General features: G+C 36.9%; 1 protein-coding gene across 1 annotated transcript in view; it reads left to right on the forward strand.

The window, feature by feature from the left end:
* Positions 1 to 25,297, forward strand: part of LOC100543469 (sodium channel protein type 5 subunit alpha-like) — a 39,065-nt gene extending 13,768 nt beyond the window's left edge. The window contains exons 10-25 of the mRNA XM_085226975.1: positions 533 to 724; positions 2,630 to 2,732; positions 4,126 to 4,364; positions 4,462 to 4,614; positions 5,345 to 5,698; positions 6,438 to 6,890; positions 9,414 to 9,525; positions 10,563 to 10,717; positions 11,528 to 11,723; positions 13,291 to 13,379; positions 15,772 to 16,026; positions 16,855 to 16,908; positions 18,112 to 18,253; positions 21,305 to 21,405; positions 21,834 to 22,098; positions 23,344 to 25,297. Of these exons, the coding sequence (XP_085083101.1) occupies positions 533 to 724; positions 2,630 to 2,732; positions 4,126 to 4,364; positions 4,462 to 4,614; positions 5,345 to 5,698; positions 6,438 to 6,890; positions 9,414 to 9,525; positions 10,563 to 10,717; positions 11,528 to 11,723; positions 13,291 to 13,379; positions 15,772 to 16,026; positions 16,855 to 16,908; positions 18,112 to 18,253; positions 21,305 to 21,405; positions 21,834 to 22,098; positions 23,344 to 24,488 (4,008 nt within the window). The 3' untranslated portion in view covers positions 24,489 to 25,297. The remainder of the gene's footprint in view (positions 1 to 532; positions 725 to 2,629; positions 2,733 to 4,125; positions 4,365 to 4,461; positions 4,615 to 5,344; positions 5,699 to 6,437; positions 6,891 to 9,413; positions 9,526 to 10,562; positions 10,718 to 11,527; positions 11,724 to 13,290; positions 13,380 to 15,771; positions 16,027 to 16,854; positions 16,909 to 18,111; positions 18,254 to 21,304; positions 21,406 to 21,833; positions 22,099 to 23,343) is intronic.
* Positions 25,298 to 27,475: the final 2,178 nt, after the last annotated feature.

Below are 27,475 nucleotides of genomic sequence, written 5' to 3' on the forward strand. Positions count from 1 at the left end.
TTTCTATGACTGAAATTTGAGCTTTCCAAGTTTACTTAGTAGAGAAAGATTTAATATTTTAGGATGTAGTTTGAACCCTGATTCTTCTGTTGTCATTATGCTCAAGGTCCAAAGTGAGAAAAGGGAGAGTAAAACAATACGCCTAAATATTCTTTATTTCACATATGGAATATAATATCTAAAGTGACAGGGACAAGCTTAAATTATGATAGCTGAGAACTAACCCTGCTTTTGTCTTTCAGTCTTAGGAATACAGAATGCAACTCAAACCCCTTTACAATAGTTTGGTATCCAAAAGGTAAAAATTGCAAATGAGGAACATGTAGATATCATAATAATTGATATGAGGCACTGAGTGGCATTGAGGGACGTGGTTTAATGGGCATGCTAGTTGATGGTTGGACTTGGTGATCTTAGTGTTTTTTTCCAACTGTAATGATTCTATGATTCTGTGCTAATTATGCAGTGTATGATCGTACTCTTTTTATTTGGCTTGTTTTAATAGACATACTTTTTGTTGCTTCATTTCCAGATGTTGTCTGCTGGAGAGGGTAATAAAGCCTCCCATGTTGAATCTGAAATGTCAGTTGCTGGCTTAGAAAAATCACAAGAAAAAGAGATGAGAGGAGAAAAGCCTGTTTCAAGGCAAAGTTTAATTGTAGGTGATCAAAGTAATGAGGAAAGTATGTTTCGTTCACAGCCTGATCATTGCCACAAGAAGCTGGTAAGTATTCAAAATAAAGGATATATTCATTAGACTTGCATGTGATATGGCTGTTTGAGCAGAAAGTCTTTCCTTACTTTCCTTCCTTTAGAGGTTTCTCAATATTATAAATATTGCAGAAAGAAACATTAGAGAAGGGACCCCTGTGATTCTGTAATCCACAACTCTAAGACAGTGCCAGTTTGTTTCCTGTTACGGCAACCTAATAGTCGTGCAACCTCTGCTAAAACAGAGGACTCTTCAGTATACACTTTACTTTTAATCGTAAGAAAAGGCTAAAGATGCCAAAACAAAGAGAAGAAAGTGGATCAGGTAGAAAACTTTAGAGAAGAACATCATCAATTCCACAAGAACTTGAAGGATCATCTTTCTAGAGGTTTCTCCTGTTTTAAATACTGAGGACTTCCCATAACCAGGTGTTTAATTTGGTTAAAAGGAGAAGAGCAATGGTAAACAGCTTAGTTTTGATGGATGTTCTTAACTTTTCTAAAGACTTATGCTCTGAGAGTTTGTGAACAGACAGGAATTTCAGAAACAAAGACTTGGAAACTTCATTCAGGAAGGCACATGAATTTTTAGAGGTTCCTCAACATTACAAATATTGCAGAAAGGGACATTACAGAAAGGACCAAATATTAGAGGAAGAAATGAAACGACAAGTTGCCCTAGTAACTCGGATATGATTAAAATGATCTACTTGGGTTTTTTAGATTCTGAAAAAATGCAGACTGAAAAAAGGACATTTTAGCACTCTATTGCAAATTCATTTCACGTATCTATTTTATGACTATTCTATCAGCTAAGTTTTGCTTAGCTTTGAAGTCATTAAAATAGCAAAGAACAGAAAGAAATTAGTTTAATATTAAACCCCTAGGGCTAAGGATGTCAGTTTAATTCTCTTAATAATAGTTTTATGGAATATGTTGTAAGAATCTTCTTACGGTGAAGGTCCGAAGTGATGATATTGCGTATCTTTTGGTTGCATATCCTCCTCTTAAAGGAAGTTACCTGAATTGTTGTGCAGCAAATGATCACTAAGACTGTGCATTGTGATCTGGTCGGTTAGTAAGTCTTTACTAGCTGATAGCTCTAATTCCATCCTCCCTAATGCTGGAATCTTCCTTCTTTCTGGTTTTGTCTACCTCAAAGATTGCCACCTATTCTTTATAACCTGTTTTACAACAGTGTAGTCTTTAAAGATTGTATATGCACTGGGGGCATGTGTACATAGTTAATGTGTCAGGAACATAATCTTTCACTGTAATTAGTATTTTGTAAGATGCAGGTGTTGGCCTGGCTGTTTCTCAGTGTATATCAGGAATGCTGAGATCAGAATTCTGTAGCTTTTAATGAAAACTGAAGTTGTCCCATTCCTAGCTTTAAGCAGTTTGATATTCTTGATAGGCTTAAAATGGATGAGGAAGCCAATAATTCTGACTCACTAAATAGCTATTATTAACACTAAATAATGTTTGTCATTTATTAGAAATAGTTTATTAACCAGTTATTCAAACTGATCTTCGGTCTTCTTTTTGTGTGTTCCTATTATCTTTCTCAAGAAAGTTTGGAATTATTCTTTTTTCCCTTGCTCTTTGTTAAGGTTTCTTACTTTATATGATTATATGCATTTTACAATGGCAAAATTATTTTTAGCAAGATTTTATTTTCAGAAGGAAACAAGTGGTAGCATTTTTAATGACATGTCCTTGTGTTCACATGGTATTTTCTTGTTTTGTCTTATATTCCATTCCTTCAGCAAGGTAAGGCTTCATTACAGTGTATATTTAAAACAAATTTTAAACACTTTAACTGTACGTTTATATTCTGATGTGAATAATTTTACATTTGCAAACATTTATTCATATTCTCTTGTTATACTGTCTTTTATTGTCTTTCTAACCAAAGAGGCAGATCCTATTGTCTTATGAGTTGTCAATGGACTCTATTAATGATCCCTATCAGAGACAGAGGTTAATGAGTGCAGCCACTATTATTACGGATAACATGAGTAAGTCATTAATTCTTCAGTATTTTTTTCAACTCTGATTGTGTACCTTGACTGAAGAGAGCAAAATATCACGAGCAATTGATATTGTTTAATAATCAGTAGGGGAAATTAAAATCTAAGTTTCAATGAAATTAATATTCTCAGATCTCACATAACTGCAACTGTAACTTGAAATTGCCAAGCCTAAATCACACCTGATTGCTCTGCGCAATACAGTCACTGGGATTTGTGGCTGAGAGGAAAGCAATGTTGTCACCTACTGTCTTTAGTAAGGCTTTCCAGAGTATTTTTGTATCCCTGTTGGGATGTTAAGGTCTGCATGGGTGAGCAGCCAGCTGATCAGAGAACTGGCTGGATTCTTGGGCTTTGAGAGTCTGGTGGGCTTGGTGTATTCCACTTTGGGTTAGGTAAGCAAATAGAGTACCATGGAGTTGTAGCATAGGATCCTTTCTGTCCTATTGTTTTCATCAGTGACCCGGAGGAGGCAATAGAGTACTTGCTCTCAAAATTCACAGATAACACCAAACTGGGGGAGATTTGTTGAGACAGGCAGGGACAGGGATGTAGGCAGACTGATGAAACAGGCCAACAAAAACCTTACAAAAAATTCAGCAAGGACAGACTTCTACATAAATGCAAGAATCTCTTGCAACAGTATAAACTGGGAGCTAGCTGTTTGCCTGAGAAGCTGCTCTGCAGAACAAGCCCTTGGAGTCCTTTTGGGCAGCAAGCTGAGCATGAGTTCAGCAGGGGTGGCTAACAGTATTCTGGATTGTATTAAAGGAAGCATAGCCAGGAGACTGAGAAGAATGATTATTACCCTTAATTAAACACTTCTTAGACCACATACTGTACCCAGTTTTGGTTCCCTATGTTATAGGGAATACCTTGGAGAACTTATGTTCAGCAGAGTGCCACTAAGACAGCTAAGGACTGAAACACTTGCTCTGGGCTGAACTGATTCAGCATGGCGAAGAGAAGGTTTAGAGGGAAAGTTACTATCAGTTTTCTAGAATGTGTGATAGTGTTTTGGAAAAGATGGAAGTGGGCACTTCTCTGCATCTGTGACCATGAGGGTACAACTGACAGAAAACAATTTGTATGTTTTCCTAAATACAGCTAGCTCTTTCTCCTTAGAGCAGGTATGTTCTCATCCCCCAGGATAATGACAATATGAACAGGTGAGTAATATCACCTGTTTTTGTAATCATGAAATTTGTTGCTAATGACCTTTAATTAGCCTGTGAATAGGTGGTGTAGCGTGAATGAAACAATTTTTTTTCAATCATACCGTTTTTCTCAGAAGATAGGAACCTAAGTGTGAAAATAAATACCGGTGTTGGTCTTTTTCTTCATACTGTGTGATTATTTGTATGTCGCTTTTATCATTTAGAGCAGAAAAATTCGAAGGTGAGATTTGCTTCAGTTTGGAAACGTCTTGGTCAGAAGTATCTGATTTGGAACTGTTGCCCATTCTGGAGAGCAGTCAAAGGGAAGGTGCAATTGATAGCTTTGGATCCACTTGTCGATCTCATAATCATGATTTGCATTATCGTGAATACTTTTTTCATGGCTTTGGAGCACCCTGGCATGTCTGTTATTGAAAAAAAATTGATTTGTATAAGTGACAAGGTAAGTTAGGTCACCCACAGATCAAGAATGGAGTTATAGCTCCAGACTGACTGGGACATACATTTTCAGTGACTTTATGGTGCATTTCTTTTTCCAGGTTTTCACCATGATTTTTGCAGCAGAAATGGTCTTGAAAATCATCGCCCTAGATCCATATTACTACTTTCAGCAAAAATGGAATATTTTTGATAGTATAGTTGTGATGATTGGCCTAATAAGCTTTCATGAAAATCTGACATTTTTCAGGCTGGTAATTATGTCTGTATTCTTTTTCAGAAGTACTGCATTGTATAGATTTGTGAAAACATTACTGTGGAAATACCCTCAGATTATTTTATTGCTCTCTTTGTAAGCAAATAGTAAGCATGAATGTTAAATTGGAATGAATATTAGATGCATGGCAAAGAATATATGTAATATGTTTGTTATACTGTGTATAGGGATACTACAAATACTCTGGCAGTGCTCCCCCTTAGAGATTTGACTTAGCAGTAAGTTCACCACTTATCTGTTAGGTCCATAGAGTGTCACTAATCAACTACATTTTAGATTTTCAGATAAGAAAATACGTTATCTGAGCTTAAGGATAACAAAGGTGCCTTCACTACATGTCTTTTCCTAGATACAATGTGGCTTTCCTCAAATAACATGGCTTTTCTCAAGGCTTACATTCAGGAGCAGGCTTCCCAGTTTCTTAGATAAAGCGCTATCTCTCAGATATCTATGTATAATGCCATTTTTTAATTAATTTTTTTTTTTACTACACCCTTGTTGTGAATTCAGAATTATATTTGAACTTAAGTAGAATACTTTTGGATCTAAGCAGCTAAAAACCTTTATATGGGGGGTTGAATTATGGTGGGTGGTGTTGAATTTGGCAGTAAAGGCAGCATGATAAAGGCAGGATCTGTTTTTGTGTTTGTGTTGTGCTGTTTGTGCACTGTTCTGCCTCTCACTGTTCCCTTGTGTTTTATTTGCAGCTCAGGATCTTCAAATTGGCAAAGATGTGGCCAGCCTTAAATACTCTTATGAAAATAATTCTAAACTCAGTTGGTGCACTGGGTAACCTCACTCTGGTTTTGATTATCACTGTATTTATTTTTGCTGTAGTAGGAAAGCAGGTTTTGGGTAAATGTTACAGTGCTAACTTCCATAAAATAAGTACAACCGTGAACTTACGCTGGCATATGAAGGATTTTTGTCATTCATTCCTGGTCATATTCCGAATATTATGTGGAGAATGGATTGAAACCATGTGGGAATGTATGGAAGTGGCTGGACAAGGGCTGTGTCTTCCCATTTTCTTGCTAGTCCTGGTGATAGGAAACTTAGTGGTGAGTTTTAAGCTGTTTTCCATCCCTACTGAACCAAGTTATGTTGGCATCTTTTTCCCTTAGGTAAACGTTATCAGTTGAAGAGTATTCCTCCATTTCATTTTTCTGGATGTTAGCTGGTTTCTATGGTTTTTATTTTTAATTTTTCATTTCTTTCTATGTCTTTCTCACACAAGAAGTAACCGATAATTAAAATACACAAAATGATTCATTCTAATAAGGGCACAGACATGCAGCACTTTCCATAATTCAGTGGTAATTTGCTTTTTTCATCTTTTGTGCTGCTAAGGTCAAACAAAAGAACTGCTTTTAATGCTTACCAACTTACCTTTGAAGTATCAATAGGCTACAGTACCCAGATTTTCTAGACTGCATGATTTAGACTCATTCTAATGTATGAGTTAGATTTTTCTTCCAGTTTGTCCATCTTGCAAACAGCTTCCCTAGAAGCTAAAACTTTCTGGAAAATTCTGCATCTTTGCATACCTTTTTTAGAAGCATAATACATAAGTATATGCTTTGGTAAGAACACTCCATTACAGTGAGCATTCATTCTCATTCTGTTACTGGCTGGAAGAAGAAATTTTGTTTGTACACTCGATTTGATAGCAGTGGTTGATGAAAGAGAGATTCTTATTTATTTATTTATTTGCCTAAGGAGTTTTTTCTGATCTTTTTATTTACTTATTTATTTCTGTTATAAGTAGTAGTGTCTTCAGCTTACTTTATTTCGTTCAAGGTGCTCAACCTATTCATTGCCCTGCTGCTGAGTTCTTTCAATACTGACTCCTCACTGGGACAAGAGGAAGCTGAAAAACAGAGTAAATGTGAGATTGCCATTGCACGGATTCGTAATGGCCTGCAGTCTGTGAAACTGAGAATTCTGGATAAATGTGGCAAAACGATGAAACAAAGCAACAAAACAACAGCCAAAAAGAAGACTTTGGTAAAAAGTTCTTTCAAAGACTTAGAGAAAAATAACTATGCTATGACAGATGTTGGAAAGGATATGGACAACAGTTGCTTTGACATTGGATGTTATAATAATGAAGAGAGTTCCTCAGTAGAAAGGAAATATGAAGGCTCTGTAAACTACCATAGTGGCCATGTTCCCCTTGCAGTAGCAGAGACTTATATGGATGAAGGTGATGATGAGCAGAGTGTATACACAGAAAGTGAATACAGAAAATGGGTAAGAAATATTAATGATAGAAAATGTACTGTAACTTGCATCTGCAAATACAGTCTTTAAGGCACTGTTGTAAATGTTATTTCTTCTGTCATTTCCACAGTTTTACTTTTTGTTCTTCTAGTAGCTTCAAAATGCAAGAGCTATTAAGCAATCTCTGTTATTCAGGAGAATTTGGATATCTACTTTTTCATTATTCTCCTCAGTGGTAGCTGTAAATCTGTTTATAGCTATTTTATTTCAATTTATTATTGTCAATTGCTAAATGAAGTTTTATAAAGACAGACATTCTTCCTTTTTGTCTCCTTTGCCTTATCCATGGTATCTGGATATTTTGAAACACAGGTCTCTAGTTGTAGTGCTCATATATTGCTTCTCAGTTGTATGGAAGCCAAAGCAACTGCAAATAAGGTCTTCACTGTAAAAACAAATGAATGAACATTTATGAGTTTGAGTTTTTTTGATCCCTTGTTCTCCTCTATGATATTTTAGATTCTCTTTTGCATATCTTGATTTTGTTGCAAAGGGCAGGAATAAGCTTAATCTATAGGCACTTAAATGCAGATACCTAAATGCATATAACTTCTCTGCAGTCTTTTGCCAAAAGGTGAATCAAAAGAAACATTGCAAAACCTTCTCAGACACTGCATGAAGGATGCACTAATAGAAACTGACTAAGGCTGTGAAAGAAAGAACTTCTTTGAAAGTTATTTGCATAGAGTAAGGTAGAAAGCATCTTAGAGTAGCTTATGATGTTTGGGCTCAAAATGCATTAACAGCATTATGCCATGGCAAAAATATGAAAAGCAGATGCTGATCTTGCTTAGATTGTTATATGATCAGTGTCTAGGTGGACTTCTAGAATTCATTTCCTATATTTTTGATCACGAGAGGAGACATTGTCTTATATTTGGGCAAATTTTCAAAGAAACAGAAACTATTGATTGCCTTAGAATCATCTTTGACAATTTGAAATATGTTTTGGATTGGATTCTGGGTTATTCTGGTTATTTTACATATTATGTACCGTCTTCATTTTACATCAGCAAGAGGACTGAGAGCTGTTAGGGATCACTGAGCTCTTCTGTCTCCAGCCAAAAAGAGGAGTCTACTGTGATGCAGCTGCAGAGATTACAGCTGAGCCAGTACAGTGGATGCAGGAACCCATCACTGGGATAAATGTACATCTCGAGAAATGATATACTTTCACAGTATAACCACAGGACCAAAGTGTTTGAATTGAGGGAAAAAAACCACTTTTTACATTCCTTCAATAGATATTATATAATTCTCTATAAAAAGACAGACATGCTTAATTTTGTGGATGCTTTATATTCTGTTAAATATTTATTCCTTCAAGAATGACTCTCAGGAAGAAAAAGGTGGAAAATCAATTGTTTTGCATTACTTCATTTAGGAAGACAGATTGAGACACAGAGAACAATGCCGAAACTCAAGTCACCTGAGTCAGATTTCTTGGACTTCAGAAATGTTCAAAAAGAAAGAGCAAGAAGAGGTATTTGTAACAGTTACTATCTTCTGAGTGTTCTAGGGATTAATATTTTCATTCTTGCTCATCATGTTACTGCTGAGTATTTTCCAAAGTCTAAATTGTGCAAAAGGTGGTGCTTTATGACAGTAATTTATAATATAAATCATGGAATTGTTAAGGTTAGAAAGACCACTAAGGTCATCTAGACCAACTGTCAACCCATCACCACCATGCCCACTGAAACATGGGGCTTTGTGTCTCATGAACAGCCATTGCTAACTGTGTAACTAAATATGTTACTTTCTACAAGCGAACAGAAATTAAGCAAGGAGCACTCTTTAAACTCAATTGATATACTCATCAGTTTCATAGGTAACTGTTTGCCATCATGCTTCAGTGTAAGAATTTATTCTCTAAAAAGGTTCCACTCGAGTAGCTTCTGATCTAGAAGCTTTAGATTTCAGTATAGATGACACAATGTAATTCCACATTAATTAAAAAAAAGCAAAAAAAAAAAAAAGCAAAAAAAAAAAAGCAAAAAAAGATGAATATTTGTAGCTTACCACCCAAAAACAAAATGGGAATTCAGTAATTCTGGCTCATTACCTCCAAAAATCCAAGCACTTTAAGATATGCTGGTTTTAGATAAAATTCCCTGGAGTTTTATTTGGTATAAATTACTTAATCATATAAATGTAAATACCTAGTATTGAATGTAGTAAAATTCCTGTGGATTTAAATCATTTTTGTCTATGTCAATGAACTTAAGTTAGTGTAGACCATCATGGCTGTCAAAAGAGACAGTCCTCCCTTTTCCTGGCTTCTTATTCTTGTACCTGTCCCCATGCCTTGACTTTCCATGTCAGTCAGGGCACTTATACTTTTGGGCTTATTTATGCTTGTTTTCCACAACGACTTCAGTTTTATTTATTCCTTTATTTGAAGGAGAGGGGGATATTATTATTTCAAATGTGCTTTAAATGTCTTTATTAAGAAAAAACAAATAAATTCTTTCTTTATCTTCTTCTGTGCAGGGATTTGATGTTAATAGCTATTCTGAAGCCAGCACTGTGGACCCAGTCACTCTCATAGAGCTGTATACCCAGCCTAAAAAAACACATTTACCTAAGGACTGCTGCACAGAAAGTAAGTATCTTATGTGTCACAGGGATACCAAATGAACTAGTCTTCAAAGGTGTCTGTTTAGAATGTTTCCAGATGGGCAGATGTCATTCTCCTGAGCAATTTGTACAAATAAAAAGTCATATAAATATAGCCAGAGCCAGCACACAACTGGAGCAGGACTTTGATACCTGAACACAGGCATTTAGGTCTGTATAGAATGCCTGAGAGTACCCATGATAACTGCATAGAGCTGGCAGAAATGACACAAGCACTATAGGGTACCCCAACGGGCCTAAAATGGATCTAAACACCTGTGTTTGGGCTGTGAAATGCTGTCTTTGGAGTGTGATTCATGCTTAAATTGTGACACCAGGCTGTAGTTGAGTGTATGTGAGTTAAGGGGCAGATGGAGGTCAGCCAAGATCTACATCTTGACTTCTGGTATCTGAAGTGGCATTTCAACTGAATCTGTCTGAAATCTCAGTGCAGTGGGTGAACATCCAGTCAGTGCATCCAATCGAATTTAAAAGACTGTACGGTTTATCCTAGCGTGGACATCTATATTTCATTGCCTCAGCAGTTCGTTAGACTGCGTGGACTGTCATGTTTCAGTCATGTTGCCTTTGAAGATGAAAGAAGGATGTGCAAAATAGCGAGCAGAGGCTTATTGCAATACCTGTGCAGAGCGATCAAGTGAAATAATGAATAAAAGTAATAATTTACTAAACCAGTAGTAAGGTCATATCTCTTTTAATAAATACGAGAAAGGTTTTCTATAGAAAGGAAAAGGGATTTTCTATATAGATGGCTTTTCATATGGAATGTTTGTGTGTTTGTATGCATGAAGCTTTCTCTGCTTTTTCCGTGTATGAAATACATTATAAAAAGGAGCTCTATATGCCTGCAGATCTTGTTGTTTCTTCAGCTATAGATCATTCCAGTCACAGCAAGGTCACATGAGTGAAACAGCACATTCTTTGTGCACTCTTCATACACTTTTTACATTCTATGGCACCGCATTTTCCATTAAGCTCATATGCTGTTTTTTTTCTTTTCAGGTTGTGTCAAAAGTTTTCCTTGCTTCAGTGTGGATATCACTAAGTTTCCAGGCAGCACTTGGTGGAAATTTAGAAAAACCTGCTACAAAATTGTCAAACATAGCTGGTTTGAAAATTTTATCATTTTTATAATAGTATTGAGCAGTGCAGCACTGGTAAATTTCATTCAATTTCTCAAACTTTGAATGGAGGGTTGTCAACTGGTGGTGGTGGAAACGGGTGGATAGATAACTAGAAATATTGACCACAGAAGACATAAAGTGGAGATAAAGATAGTATGATAGAGGACTAGAGGATGAAAGGAAGTATGAAGACATTGCCAGAGGATTGGTGAGGAAATAATGCAGCTGTTAAAGGAATTGGAAATTGATTGGCAACATCAATAACTTACAATAAATTGGTAGAGCAGCAAATCTCTTAAAAGCAAGTGAACAAGACAATGAAGTGATCACACAATAAAGCATTTTCCAAAGCACTTACTGACAGCAGGTAATGTCAGGGATTTTGTGAGAAATTTGAAACTTCTGGAAAGAACAGATAAGGTGTGTGTTGTATTTTTTTCATACCTGTATTATAACTCTGCAGATTGACTGAAGGTGGTGGCAGCTTTGGAAGGTTTAGGCCTGAAAGCGATTGGTTAATGTGTTTAATTTAAACTTAGCTATGAGGGATTTCAGAGTTTAAAAATTATCTACTTATTTGGGAAGCTAAGATTTTTGGTAGCTGTATCAGGCACTCATCAGATGCTTATTGAAGAAGTCTAGAACAGAAATAAACCAAAGTTTTTCAACCAACCTGAAAACGATGTTGTTTACTATTTAGATTTTTATTTCTACGCATAAAAATAAGTTGCCAGTAACATAATGTGAAATGGATAGAATAAACCAAACCGTATTCTTGTGCAATTCTAAAATAACTTACTGTAAAGCTACTAAACAACTTTAAAATGAATTCTGAAATTCCAGGCATTTGAAGATATTTACCTTGAGGAAAGAAGAACAATTAAAAAGCTCCTCGAGTATGCTGATATAGTATTCACTTACATCTTTATTATGGAGATGCTTCTGAAATGGGTAGCTTATGGTTTGCACAGTTATTTCACAAATGCATGGTGTTGGCTCGACTTCATCATTGTGTGTGTAAGTATTATATTAAACTTACATTTAGAATTTTGATTTTTTTTCTATATAAAGAACTACATGAAAAATTGGATTGGGATTAAACTGGATTGTAAAAGACAGTTTCAAGAAGCTGAAAAGAATTGCAGTCAAATGCAACTGTAGGACAAATTTAAATGGAAATTGTAGGTGATAATAAATTACTTAAAAGTGTTGTATGAAGTATTGCTGTAGTTGAGGACTATCTCAGTTACATAAATGATCTCCGTTATAAAGAGAGAGTGCAATTAACAATCAGAAATGAAATTAAGTTGAGTTAATTAAGATGATAGAAAAATGCGAAAGTGCCGGCAGCTCCATCATACAGAAACAGAAAAAAGTAGAGTTGTTTATTTAAAAGAGAAGAAATTTAGATGAATAAATCCTGGCAGTTACAGAATCATAGAATCACAGGGTTGGAAAGGACCTACAAGATCATCTGGTCCAACTGTCCTCCTATCACCATTACTACCCACTAAGCTACTAAACCATATCTCGTGGCACCTCATCCAGATGCCTCTTGAACACCGCCAGGATTGGTGACTTCACCACCTCCCTGGGCAGGCCATTCCAGCTCCTGACCACTTTTTGAGTGAAGAAGTTTTTTCTTTTATCTAATCTAGATCTCCCCTGGTACAACTCTGGTCCTGTTTGTTGTCTGGGAGAAGAGACCAAACCTCTCTTCATCACAGCCCCCCTTCAGACAGTTGTAGAGTGCAGTGAGGTCTCTGCTGAGCGTCCTCTTCTCCAGACTAAACAATCCCAGCCCAACTGTGAATACTCAGAAATTTCAACAGAAAAATCTAGCTATGACTGTATAAAAGGAATGTAAAGCATGACTCTAGCAATTACAGATCAGCAATTTTCACAGCGAAGGTGATCAAAACAGTGGAAGAACATGAAAGTATCGAGTGACTAGACAAGAAGATAACAAATTCAGATAGGAAGAAAGAGACAAATTATGAACAGTGGGGAAAAAAAAATAAACCCTAACTATTGAAAGAATTTTTCTAGTTCTTTCAGCTCAGTTTCTCTCTTATGAGGATTTAAAATCAAGACTGTCTATCTTTTGAAAAAAAAAAACATTTTTTTTTCTACAAAGGTATGGATATGACATTAAATTACTAGATACGCTTCTGAGAGTAATTTTAAAGAAAAGGAGAATCATTTATTTGAATAATACTTTCAAACCTTATATTCAGTGGAATTATCATAGTTCCATTTTTGTTGTTATACTGACCTTATGAGGTATTACAGGAACTGATTTTGAAAAAAAAAAAGCCAAACATATATATGTTAATTAAAATGAAAGAATGCCATTATTTGAAAAACTAAGTTATAAAACCTATAAAACTAAAATTATATTACCTATTACGTATAGCTGTGAGTAAATATGATTAGCATTGGATTTACTGATCAAAGCTACAATCACCACTGATCTGTGATCAGCTACAAACAGAAACTTTTGGAGTAAACTTTTGAATGCCAGTTAATAATCTCAGTTTCAATTCAATAAACGCAGATTTCTTGTGTTTCCTGGGGACTGAGAAACAATTCACAACAAAGTTCACAGTGTTCCTCTGAGAGTGCCCTGAAGTCTCTCAGGACGCTCCGAGCACTGCGGCCTCTACGAGCTTTGTCAAGATTTGAAGGGATAAAGGTATGGATATTGGGAGAGCTGTGTATCTTTTGGAGTAGGTGCATTTGATGTTGCTATAAGATAACATCTCTATCCGGGGACTTGAAATAGCATTAAGATGGTTCAGATGGTTGCCATTTCAAAAATAATTTCATAGAAATGTATAAATACATATGAAAGAAGGAAATTGTGTTATAGTGTGCTGATACAATGAATTATGGTGTACATCAATGAGACTACTTGAATATTTCTTCATGTTTCCGAAATTTCACTGCAATTTGTAGAAGAAACAGACTTTTTTTTTTTTTTTTTTTTTAACTTGCACACTTCTGAAGCCCATTCCTTATTTTATTTTAGCCACGGAAAACATTCGTCCAGTTACCCCAAACAAAATGTTACACAAGGAGGATACTGTACCATGAGAGTTGTATTTTCTATTGATCTCCATGGCCTAAGAAGTGTAATGACTACAGCCCTTTCTTATTTTTTCCTTCCTCCCTCAGACAAGAAGTGAGGAACTGAAAAAAATGATTAAATAATTCATTGCTTCAGCTGAAACTATTTGCTTTTTTTGTAGCTCCTTTCCATAATTCCCCTTCTTTAAACTGCTGTGATTGTATCAACTTATCTTGACAGGTATCTCTGGTAGGGTCCCTGCACTGGGTGAATGTGGCAGAGAGCAATCCTTTGCATACTTAAATTGAGTGGGACTTTCTTAACAGAGGAGGAGATTCTTCTTATTTAACCTTAGTCTGCTCAGAGCAGTTTCTATCTGGAGCATTTAAAGCCAATGGGAAGAAATAAAATGTGATGTGATATAAGTTACCTGACCTATGTTAGATTAAAGAATGTGATGAGATGCTAAAGTCAGGCCCCAGGATGGCTATTGAGCAAATTCTCCTTACAAATGTGAAGGACAAGAAATCAGATGGAAACAACCAGTGTGGATTTATGAAAGTTGTCTTGATTGTCCTCTATGGCAAGATGTCTGAGGAAGGGAAAAGTTATCCATGGTCTCATTGGAAGATTAAATATGGTTTGGGTAGATGAACTAAAATGAAAATTGGCTGAACTGCTAAGTTCAATGTGCAGAATTCACATTGAATCCTAGATCATTATTGATGGCTCAGTCCTGGGGTCCATACTATTTAAAGCTTCATCTGAATAATGCAATATTATAGCAATCTGAATAATGTAGCTGGAGAGGTGAAGGGTATAGCTTGTTCTTGGTCAGGGGAAAAGAAGATTAAAAGGAGGATCACTTGAGATCTAGTTAGATAACAGATCTAATTGTTGTCTTTAATTACCTAAGTTACAGGAAATTGAACTAAAGTTTTCTGATGGGACTGCATTGGGAAGATGAGAAAGAATGAGTTGGCAATGAGTGATATTCCTATTAAATAAGATAATTGTCATGCAAATGTAATTGTTTGCCTAGAAAGGTAGTGGAATCTCCATCTTTGGGAAAAAAATCAGAACGTGACTGGTTAAGACCCTGAACAATATAATCTAGGTTGGAACAGCTGATGTGTGTTCCTAGTGTATTACGTACTTCTAGTAAATATTATCCAAGGCCAAGATAAAATTCTTGGAATTTTCTAGCAGTGATCTGTTTCTAGAGAACTCTTCATTATGCCCCACCACAAAATGACAAAAAAGGGGTGAAAAGAAATAGAAGATAGTCCCAAAATTCCTACTGGCAACAACCATGGTCCTTCTTGTCAGTATTAATGTGGTGGATTCCTGAATGTGAGTTTTTGTTGCTGCTTGAGCCAGATCTACTAATGTTACCAGCAGAGACACTCAAAAGCTGGAATCTCATTTTCAGTGGTATCATTTCTGTAAGAGATCTTATGCATACCACAGTCTTGCATTCACCTTGTCCTCAAGCAAACCTAAATGAAGGAAGAGAGCTAACCAAAAAAAATCAGTCATCTTGGAAACCTAATTGTTTTGCTTCTTGTACTGTTTGCAGTCAATTCCTAATGGTTATCATGTGAGGCTCATTTTGTTGTGGAGGTCAAGCTCTTGTTCTCTTACAAAACTTCTCCAAGATAAATAAGGATTATTTATGGTATTGTAGTATATGAGGACAACCTGTTCTCCTATACCTGTTTTTAGGGTCCAGGGCTACTATAGATTATTTTTTTTAATGTACGTCTTTTACTCAAAGATAATTCTGGTTGCCATCTGTTCTGCTTCCTCAAAATGACAAGACAGCACAAGATGTTAAGACAAGCTTGGTGTCAGCTGAGTGTTGGCTTTAAATATGTCATCTGCTAGTTTTTCTGTGAGTGAAAAGCTTCAGTAGATACCAAAGAAAAAAACAAATGTTATCGAGGGAGAGGGAAGATGTTCTACTGAATGTGAAAAGTTATTCTTTCTTTCTTTTCATTCATTTTATTTATTTAAGGTTGTTGTCAACGCGCTTTTGGGAGCTATCCCCTCCATCCTGAACGTTTTACTCGTCTGTGTTGTCTTCTGGCTCCTGTTTAACATTGTTGGAGTAAAACTACTTGGACAAAAATTTTGGAAATGCAAGCTTGAGGCAGGAGAGAACAATAAAGTTGAAAACAAAAGTGAATGTGCTAAGTATAGTGGGAAATGGACAAATGGTGATGTAAATTTTGATCATGTTGGGATGGGATACTTGGCTCTTCTCCAAGTGGTAAGTTCTGTAAAAATATACTCAGCTTCAATTTCTTCAAGAAAAGAGCAGCTCAGCCACAGGATACCACTGCAACTTGTTTTTCTTGCTGAAAGTGATGATATTTTCTAGCTTAAATAAATATTTTTCATGCCTGTAAGCTGCTCAGTTACTGATAAAGTACGCTCTTACATATACAACTTTGTTTCATGGTTTTTTGATTTTTATTGCAGTTTTGATAAATATACCACGCCTGAAATGTTTGTGGATTTAAAGTACTTATATTATCTAGAGTAAAAATTAGTCCTGTGTTGGGGAACAGAGAAATAGTTCAATGCAGTTTGTTTGTATTCCTGATATTATATAAGTCATGAAGTGTCTGGATGCTAACTTACTGATCTTAGTACCACAAGAACATGATGGAAACACCTTTTGAAGTGCTTCCTCTCCCCATGTTCTATCTAGGTGTTCTTTGCCCTGCATCCTCAAAGCCTTCTAGAATCCTGCAGAAATGCTAAAACTGATGTTTGTCTTAGAATATAAATTTCTGTCTTTTAGGATATACTTGCTAGTTGAACATAAACTGTTTTCCAAGAAATACAGAATTTACAAAAAAGCTTGATTAAAAAAATTAATGATAAAAGAGATTTAGCAGGGTTCACGCCCATTTTTTTAAATTTGTTTCTCTTTACTAATTAAGTAGATCATTAGAACGTTTTTTGTAGCACACTGCTCACTTTTCTTTGACTGTAAACACATTTATGTTAGCTCTACCTCATCTTTTATTTTAATTTTAATTTTTTTATTAACTTTTAATGAGAATAAACTCAGTGATGTCATTATTTTCAGGCAACTTTTAAAGGCTGGACGGACATTATGTATGCAGCGGTGGATGCACGTGAGGTGAGTCACTTTTTCCCCCTTCTCCCTCCCACTTTTTTTTTTTTTGTTTTGTTTTAGACATGCAATGTATTTTTTCAGCTTTATTTGCATTATCAAATGAGAAATACGTTCAGATCAGTGCTTTACACAATGCAGATAGAAACAGAAGTCCTTGGAATACTAAATACCTGGAAAAGATGAGAGAAAATGGGTTGAAACAGAGTGATGCTGCACAAGATGTTGCAGAGTCTTTTTTAGGAACAGAGTTGAGGAGATCTTAGAGAGATTATGCCTCTGAAGCAAATTTTCCTTCATGTTTAGCCGGTATTTCTGAAGGCTTGTTCCCTATGATAGATATTCTTACTATTCCCCATTTGTGTGCTGTTTCTTACTCTCATTAGTACAGTATGTTTTAACTTTTACATATTTAATTTCATTTGCTATTTCCATTTTCATCCAAGCACCAATCATGAAGTAGCTGCTAATTAAAAGTAAGATCCTTGCTTGAACAGTTGTTCATAGCGAGCTAGCAATTTAAATTGCTGCTTGTCTGGGTGTATGGGGCTGCTGAATCACGGCCTGAACCTCTGATTGATCACTTGAGGTGAGCAATGAGTCAGCCACGGGAGCACAGGTGAGGGCAATTCACCTGTGCTGCAGGAAGGGGTGGAGCCTGGCTCCACCTCTCCTAGACCCATTTAAGAGCTGACTGCCAGTGGGGAAGGATCTCTCTGGAGATCCGCTTCATTGGAGTTCATCTCGCGAGCCCAGGACAGGGTGAGTGACTTTCTCTCATTTCTCCGATATAAATTATATTAGCCAAGCTCCTGGACATATATATATATGTACATATACATATACACACACACACCATCTGTATATCCATTGATTAAACACTGGGATAGTGTTCAAGAGGTTGGTAACTCCACCAAAATGTTTCAGTTGGTTTTTCTGATTCAGGCATTTGCAGTATCCCTTCTGATTGGAAATTGTTATTGATTACTTAAGTAACTCACTAAAGCTAGGTTTGGCATCTTCCTTTACAAAGAGCTACAAGACAGAACAAGACTGTTGTTCCACATGTAAATGTTTAAATATGAAAAAATAATGTATTCTTCCTTACAATCAAAAAATAGTTGTTATAGATTGGAAATAACAAAGCTGTTATTATGTAATTTTTACTAATATTTTTTCCTTTTTTTTTTTTTTTTTTATTTGAAACAGATAGATCAAGAGCCAGAATTTGAGGCATTCTTACCTATGTATTTTTACTTCGTGATTTTCATTATTTTTGGATCTTTCTTCATGCTGAATCTCTTCATTGGAGTGGTTATCAGCAACTTTAACCAACAAAGGAAAAAGATAAGTACTGTATGAAATAATTCATGGTCTCTTGTAATCCTAATTTGATTGAATCTGTTCCAGTTTGGCATGTAGATGTATGCAGTTCTCAGGTAACTATTTATAGAGATCTAAGGCTTGGTGAATAAAAGGCTTGGTGGCCTTTTATGGTGGAGTTACAGCATCAGAGGATAAAGAAAGAGAAACTGATGTAATCTACCTGGACTTGTGCAAAGCATTTTGACACTGTCCTGCATGACACCCAGGTCACCAAATTGCAGAAAAATGGATTTGATGGCTGGACCATTCACTGGATAAGGAATTGGGTGGATGGTTGCACTCAGAGAGTTGTGGTCAACAGCTCAGTTTCCAAGTGGAGACTGGTGATGAGTGGCATTCCTCAGGGATCAGTGTTGGAGGCTGCTGTTATTTAACATCTTTGTAGGTGATGTGGATAGTGGGATCGAGTGAATCCTCAGCAAGTTTGCAACAGCGCCAAGATGAGTGGTACAGTTGACATGCTACAGGGAAGAGGTGCTATCCAGAGGGACCTGGACAGCCTTGAGAGATGGGCCTGTGTTAACCTCATGAGTTCAACAGGGCCAAGTGCAAGGTCCTGCACCAGGGTCAGTGCAATCTCAAGCACAGATACAGGTTGCGTGGAGAATGGCTTGAGAACAGCCTGAGAAGAAGTATTTGGGAATGTCACTCGATGAAAGACTTGACATAAGCCTGCACTGTATGCTTGCAGCCCAGAAGGCCAACTGTACCCTGGGTTGCATCAAGAGAAGTGTCAAGAAGTGTGACCGAGGGAGGTGATTCTGCCCCTATACTCTGCTCTTGCGAGACCCCACCTGGAGTACTGTGCCCAGTTCTGGAGCCCCCAGCTCAAGAAGGACATGGTGCAGTTGGAACAGGTCCAGCAGAGGGCCACGAAGACGATCAGAGGGCTGGAGCACTTCCCCTGTGGGACTGAATCACAGAATTGTAGGGGTTGGAAGGGACCTCTAGACTGGGACTGGGCTGAGAGAGCTGGGGCTCTTCAGCTGGAGAAGAAGAGGCTCCAAGGAAACTTCATAGAGGCCTTCAAGTACCTGAAGGGGGCCTACGGGAAAGCTGGGGAGGGTCTTTTTATATAAGGGCATTCAGTGACAGGATGAGGGGAAATAGTTTAAACTGGAAGAGGGTAGGTTTAGACTAGGTATCAGGAAGACATTCGTTACTGTGGTGGTGGTAAGATGCTGAATACAGTACCCAGTGAGGTTGTGTCCCTTCCCTGGAAGCATTCAAGGCCAGGGTGGATGGGGCTGTAAGCAATCTTCAAGAGGGAAGTGTCCCTGCCTATAGCTGGGGGGTTGAAACTAGATGATCTTAAATGCCCCTTCCAACCCAAATCATTCTATGATTGTGCTTTAAAGATTTTCTGTGGACAACAGAACAACCCTTTTTGCTGAGTGGAAACACGTAACAAACATGGTGAGGATGATTAAACCCCATAACTGCTGACGGGAGAAGTGGCAGCTGTTTTCCTGGTGAAGAAACTTGAAAAGGCCTTGTTAATCAGAACTTTTTCTAAATTTTCTAAAACTACCTTCATTTAAAAAATAAAAATAAAAATCTAGTCTTCAGTAAATTACTCTACAAATTAATTTATTAAGTTTAAAAAAAGAACTCTGTAGTCAGATCCAAACCCCAGGAAAAAGACAGATAACCATTTAAAGGCTTCTTAAAGCCCAGGAGGACTGCTTCCTCTCCATATTGTTGCTGGATTATCTAAAATTTTTATTAAGTCAGAAGCTGAAGGAAAAATTGTGACAGGAAAAACACAGCAAGTGAAAAGCAACAGTTAGCCTTCCCTGGTAAGCTCTAGCATCTGGAACCTTATTTATTATCAAGCTTATTTGTTGATTGAGTTCTCTCCCTGATTCATTTAGGAACTTAATATATCCATAATATTAAGGGTAATTGAGTCCATGAATCCAATGGGGAGTCTTATAATAAAACAAGTAAGCATTTTTGTTGGCAGACTGACAGGAGGTTTGCAATTTCAAGGTACACATTTGAAAGACAGTCTCCACAGGAGCAATTTCATTATTTCCATAGGCTGCATTTTTCATCATTTCCACAGGCTGACTTTTATTCCAAGCACCAAAGCACTACTGCCTTATGTAGAAGATAAAAAGGCACACAAGAAATTTTTTGTCTTTCTGCATCTGGTCAAAGAAAAGATACGTATGAGGAGCAACTGTCCAATTTCACGGTCATAATTTCCTTTTACAACAAAATACCAGGCACAGTCCCAGCTGACAGCAATAATGTTAGTTAAGCAACTGATGAGCCCAAACACTTTCTGGAATTTGATGTGAATTTAACGCTTTTTTTTTTTTGAGTACATGATCTAAATGTGTATCTTTTCATTTATTTTCTTCTTTTTGGGGATTTTCATTGGAATAGATTGTAATGAATTTAAATTGAATTTTCAGAGGTCTTGCTAGAGCAATTGGAAACTTAGATGCCCTAGGAGACGTTGTTACATGTTTGTTTTACGAAATGCTAATCATTCAGTGATTCTGTGGTGGCTTCTGCTGGATAACTGCTAAGTAATACAGATGGCATAGGCAGTAAATAGGAAAGTACCAGAAATTTGTGGTAAAGAGAAGCCCACAGAATTCAGTCCCAAAGTCCTTTATCTTCCTTTTACTTGGTAACTCAGCCATACACCCCCAAAGTATATCCCAACAAAATACATCCCAAAAATATAAATGAAAAGCATTTTATTGATGAGTCTTCTGTTATGGCTAAAATATGAAATAGATTCATCAAAACTTCAGAAGGGCTCTCCCAGCTGAGGAATCTAACTCAGGAATACTGACCAGAATTGCTTTTCACCAAGCTCTGATCATTTTTTTTTTTCAGCACCCCTTTTCAAAGAAAAGAAGAAATACTGAAAGAATTTCAAAATTCCGAATATTTGTGTGTTATTTTTGTTGTTTATTTTCAACATAAACTTGCTGGTGTTTATTTAGTCGAGTGCCTACGCTTCAACTGAGTAACAGTATTCTTTCCCTCTACTTAGGTGGAAAAGATCTCTTTTTGACTGAGGAACAGAAAAAGTACTACAATGCCCTAAAAAAACTTGGATCCAAGAAACCCCAAAAACCCATCCCAAGACCGTTGGTGAGACCATTTAAAATGGAACATGGTAGAAAATGTAAAGATGGTGTCCAGTTTAAATCAAGCAGCAAGGCATCTGGAAGTAAACTTACAAGTTGGAGCCCATCATCAGCCTACAACTCTGCTTATACTAAAATGTTTGCTTCAATAAGTATTCCTATGCACAGAGCAGTCACAGTGTACTCTGAATGTTTTCCTTTTGTGTAATTTTTTTCTAAGGAAATGTAGTTGCATGATATCTGAGAATACTTGGCTACGTACTGAGCGTTATCTTAAAATATCCAAAGAAATCCCCTAAAATGCTTCTAGCACCATGTTGTTAGTTTTTTGTTAGTTCTCTTAAATTCCTTTTTGAACCAAAAATTACTGTTTAATACTTGCATGTTGCCTGAGTCTTAGAAGTAACATTAATCTGTTCTCTCTCTCCACAGAATGCATTTCAAGGATTTTTCTTTGATATAGTGTCACACAAAGCATTTGACATTAGTGTGGTGACTCTCATCTGTCTAAACATGATTGTGATGATGGCAGAAAGTGACAGTGGAGATGTCAAGGATGTTCTTAAAAGGATCAACTACTTCTTTGTGGCAGTATTTACTGGGGAATGCGTCATTAAAATAATAGCCTTGAGACATTACTTCTTCACCATTGGCTGGAACATATTTGACTTAGTTGTTGTGGTCCTTTCGCTAGTTAGTAAGTATCAACTGCTGCTAGATCAGATGGTGTGTCTTAACGTTCAGCCAAATTTCAAAATGAAGTAACAATTTACATATAACTGATAAATTCCAGGTCCATTTTACGAACCATATCCAAATTGATTCCTTCTAATATGTTACGTGCTATTTTCCATTGTATTTTTTGCAGAGTACTAAAAGAAAAATGGATTGTTTTCTTTCTTTCTTTCTTTCCTTTCTTTCTTTCCTTCCTTTTTCTTCTTTCTTTTGAAAGCATGAGTTTTCTTGCGTAGTTACCAGAATAGCATTTTAATGAAGCAACATCTTTTCTAAGCTGTTGTACTTAAGTTGTGGTAGTCTTAGTGTTTTTCTACTTTTGATTGTAAGTAATCCATCATTTCTCAGTAAAAGTGATTTGGGGTTAAAAATTCATTTTTAAAAAAAAAAAAAAGAAAGGGAGACTTTTATTTCCAGGACTTTCCTTTGAGAAGCCAGATCATGAGAGCTGGTGAAGGAACGCTTAGAAAAATTGAATAGCTTAGCACCATTCTTTGTCTACATGACTGTCTGTGGCTGTGGAAACTCCTATCATAACCTTAGCACAAAGAAGGCGGTAGTGAAGAAAAAATTGGTCTAAAATTGGTCTAAAAATTGTTTTCTGTTTCATCCCTATTCACGGAAGCTATTCCATGAAATCCAAAAGACTGCTGATTCTCAGGTCATCTGTTTGTAATCATACTTTACTACTGCCGAAGGTAACGGTAGGATCATTGGAATGAGTTGTGATGGAGGATTAATAGTGATAGCAGTTTTCTTTTATTTTCTTTTTCTCTGATCTCTCATCCAAATACCAAGCATTATAGTCAATTTCAGCTCATGCCAGCAGGAGTAGTTGGACAGCAGCTAGGGGATGAGCTCCATAGCTTCCAGCACAGAAGCCAAATGATTTGTAAAGGGTTTTTTAAAAATACTAGCATGCTTCATCCCCTGAGTTACAGAAATTTGCAAGAATGCATTTTTCACATTAAACAGAAACCTGATAATTCTGCAATATTTCAAGGTATTACAATTTGTTTTGCTTTTCCTAACCTCTTTCATAAGCCATTGCAATATTGGTGATAATGTTTTTTCTTGAGAGTGATATAACATGAAGTGATGAAGTTAATGACTTACCTCACCTGAAGCATAGAATGTAACAAAATGACCATAAATACAGAACGCCATTGATATGTCCTGAAAATACTTTCTTTTTTTCATTTCAAAGGTATTGCACTTGCTGAAGTCTTTTCAAAGTTCTTCTCTCCTACGCTTCTGAGAATTATTCGTTTGGCACGAATTGGCCGCATCCTGAGATTAATTAAAAGAGCTAAAGGAATTCGAACTCTTCTTTTTGCCTTATTGATGTCTCTTCCGTCTCTGTTCAACATTGGCCTCTTGCTATTTCTGGTTATGTTCATTTATGCTATTGTGGGCATGACAAATTTTGCCTGTCTTGCCTGGGAAGGTGGGATCAATAACCTTTTCAACTTTCAAACTTTTGATAGTAGCATGCTCTGTCTCTTCCAAATTACAACATCTGCTGGCTGGGATGGCCTCTTGAGTCCAGTGTTAAAAGAATCTAAAACTTGTGCTCCCAACATAGCAGATAAGAACAGCACTACTTGCAAAAATAAAGTGGTTGGTATTACATTTTTCGTAAGCTATGTCATCATATCCTTTCTTATTGTTGTAAATATGTATATAGCTGTCATTTTAGAGAATTTCAGTGTTGCCACTGAAGAAAGTGCAGATCCTCTTTCTGAGGACGACTTTGATATGTTTTATGAAACCTGGGGAAATTTCGATCCTCAGGCAACGCAGTTTATTGAATATTCTGCACTTTCAGACTTTGCAGACGCTCTGGCAGAACCCTTACGCATTCCAAAGCCAAATACAATTCAGCTCATATCCATGGACCTCCCAATGGTGAGTGGAGATAAGATTCACTGCTTGGATATCTTGCTTGCCTTCACTAAAAGAGTTTTAGGAGAAGCTGGGAATTTTGAGGGTCTTGAATTACACATGGAAGAAAAATTTATGGCTGCCAATCCATCTAAGGTTCCCTACAAGCCAATTACTACTACACTTAAAAGAAAGCAAGAGGAGGTGTCAGCGCTTGTTATTCAGAGGGCCTTCAGGAGGCATTTGCTGCAGCGTTCTCTGAAACATAAGCCTTTCTTACACTGTCGTAGACGTTATAACAGTGCAGTCTACGCCGAAGAGATACATGAGAAAGATGGTCTCATTGCATCAATGCTGAGCGAAAATTATGGGAGGAAGCTAGACAAATCACAGACTACATCTTCCATCTCCCTCCCGTTATTTTACGATGGTATTGCTGGAACAGATACTAATAAGGTGGGCACGTAGTTTGTCCCAAGCTGCAGCATTTGTGATAAAACTGATGACAGCTGTTTTCTGGCAAAGAAAACTTTTTTGCTCCCAGAGCATGATATCATAAATGTAAAGAGATTATAATATCTATTAAGTATTGTAATTATTCTATTTTGCAAATACTCCTTAAATAAGATTGGCACAAATATGACATAAAAATTAGATGAAACTCAAACTATGGATTTTTTTTTAATCAGCTGGTGGAGCTCCTGAGTTAATTTTTACTCCTGTTGTTTTTTTCTCTTTTGTTCCTTCATATTTCTGATTATATGGAAAAAATCTGTACAAGATGAGCTGTAATATGATCAGTAGGCACATAGGGCTGTAGAATAATGTGTATCTCCTCAGAGAGAATGCCTGATTGTAAACTTGCTTGTTATAGCAAAATGAAATATTACTGCATTATCTGTGAAGGTGCTCATTCAGGATGCTTAAATATAATCATCCACTAATTTGTAGGTTGTCTGAGATCATCTTCCTCCTGGTTCCTTTGGGAGTTTTTATACTGAAGGATTGTTGAGATTATTGAGATGTGCAACTAAGTGGATTTAGCAAATGATCCTCCAATGGCTGTGCTTGAAAGTTATATGTAATGTGTTCTTTGTATCATTCAATGCAGGAAAACTGTGATGACAATGTTTGAAAAATCAAAGGGGATTGTATAAGAGCCATTGTTTCATGAAAATCTTAAAAAATACTGTGCCTAAAGTACCTAAGTATAAATACTTACTCCCTCTGGAAAAAAAAAAAACAAAAACCAAACAAACAAAAAAACAAAAACATGTATGGATGAGTTTGTATTAACATTACTTTCACTGTTTTTATCAGTTTGGTTCCATCAGGTGAACTGATACAGTTGTCTCAGAACTGCTGATGAACTATGGCTAATTAATAAAGAGCTCAGATGCTTACATAGTTTTGTCTGGTTTGTAAGAGGTGTCTTATCTTTCAGTTTTGGTTTATTACATGACACAATCTGCTGTTAGAGAATACAGCCACAGGAGGGGCTTGGAGCTTGATGATCTTTACGGTGCCTTCCAACCTAAGTCATTGTATTGTTCTATGAAATAGAACTGTCCAATATGACAAATCTTTTTTGATTTGATAATGAGTAAAACATTCAGAGTTTAACGCTTTTAGCCCATGTATCAGGTAATTACTCCATTTTTACAGTTATTTCCTGTACTAAATACTATTAAAACGTGAAAAATATAGGCAAATCTAAGCATAGGATAAGTAGAAGCACAGCAAAGCTGAGAGCTAACAAGTTTAGGATTGAACTGTATTACTTCCAGAGCAGCTTACAGTTGGGAGAAAAAAAAAAAATTGACCTTGAAAACCTTTTGGGATAACTCAGAGATTTGTGTGCATGGACACAGTGCCTGTGCTTGGCACCATTCCTGTGCACCACAGGTTGTTTTTGTGCAGGCAGTGCACAGCGAGTGATGCTTTGCAGGCAAAACTACTTCTGTGAGTTGTCAGCTCGTGTTCGACAAGGAGGTGCCGTTAGATGGCAGCGTTTACTGTGCTTTAGAAGGTGGCCAATCAAGCGAAGCAGATGGCAAACTCCATGTGGAACTATTAAATTAATTGTAAGTAACTTCGAAAATGATGTCACAGTTCTCTGCTTTTCTGCACTGGGCTCTCAAGCTGTAGCCACGGTTCTCAGCTGGGGCTCTTTTTGCTGGCTGTGAACCGGATTTCACATGTGACAGCTTGACAGATCTTCATTATTGTGAAAAACTGCCTCCTGCAAGCAGCCGTCCTCCTACAGCGCTGCATCTTCCAGGCGCTGGTTGTGAGCGCGTCTCTGCTCACCGCAGTGGGAAACGTTTGTTAGGCAGGGGTGAGAGTGCTGTGCTCTTGTCCTGGAATAGAAAGAAGGACTGGAAGCAGGTACGTGAGAGAGTTCTAAACAATGCGTTACAAAATGCCACGGTTTTTCTTGCATCAGATTTTTACAGTTTAAGATTATGTTGAGTGAAACAGCAGGTGCTATGTCATAGTCTGGAATTGGAAATACCGGAGAGATGAAGGCCTCGTTTTCACTGCTGGCATATGCACATCCTTGGGGATTATTTCACCTCAGAACCATAAAAAAGGCTTTATGCACAGATGAAGATTGCTATTCGGATTGAGAGATCTGTTGTATTATGCAGGAGTAACTGTACTAACTACCATCTTAACTACCACCAACTAATAGCAAGTCTGATTTGGGTCAGCAGACTTTGCAGGCTTGCCTTCCAAAACCTCTTTCACCTGCCAAGGAAAAGGTCTGTCTGTTGTTTCAGAGCTGAGGAATAAAATAGGGCTGGTGCATGCAGAGCTGCTCATCCCTTTTGCTCCTCAGAACACAGATATGCCTTCTGCATGAGCACTTCTGTGTGTATACCTGGTATCTTATCGCATCTGGATGCAGGGGATGGCTTCTTTAGTCATTGCTAGGGTTGTAGAAGGCTTTTCAGTTTTAATAACTCACCAGTTAATTCACAAATTCATACTTTTTAATATTTTTGTTGCATTTAAAAAAAAAAGAAAATCATGGCCTACTTTGCCTCCCATCGATACCAAAAGTATTATAGAATCTTAATAGGAAATTAACAATGGAATATCAATAATCCCGTTAGCTAGCTCACTCAGCACAGTGTCTCATCCCAGATGCGTAGTAAGGAAATGTCCCATAGTCTGATGACTGAGAAAATAACAGCATAATGACCCTTCTCCTTTGGTATCCTGAAGTATCGTCGTTTCTAGCAAAAGGATATTCTGAAATGAGAGCTTAGAAACATCCGTTATGCCTTCCCTGCTCAAAACAAGCATCACGTAACAGCAGATTTTAGTTCCAGAGATGGAACCTGTATCATAAAAAAACAATTGGGAGCAAAGTCTCCGTCAGTATCACTGAGATATGTATTCCTACAAAACACACACACAGAACCGTTCTTAGCAAATTGTTTGATTTG

This window comes from Meleagris gallopavo, chromosome 6 (assembly GCF_905368555.1).
Source record: "Meleagris gallopavo chromosome 6, MGAL_WU_HG_1.1, whole genome shotgun sequence".
NCBI classification, from domain to species: domain Eukaryota; kingdom Metazoa; phylum Chordata; class Aves; order Galliformes; family Phasianidae; genus Meleagris; species Meleagris gallopavo.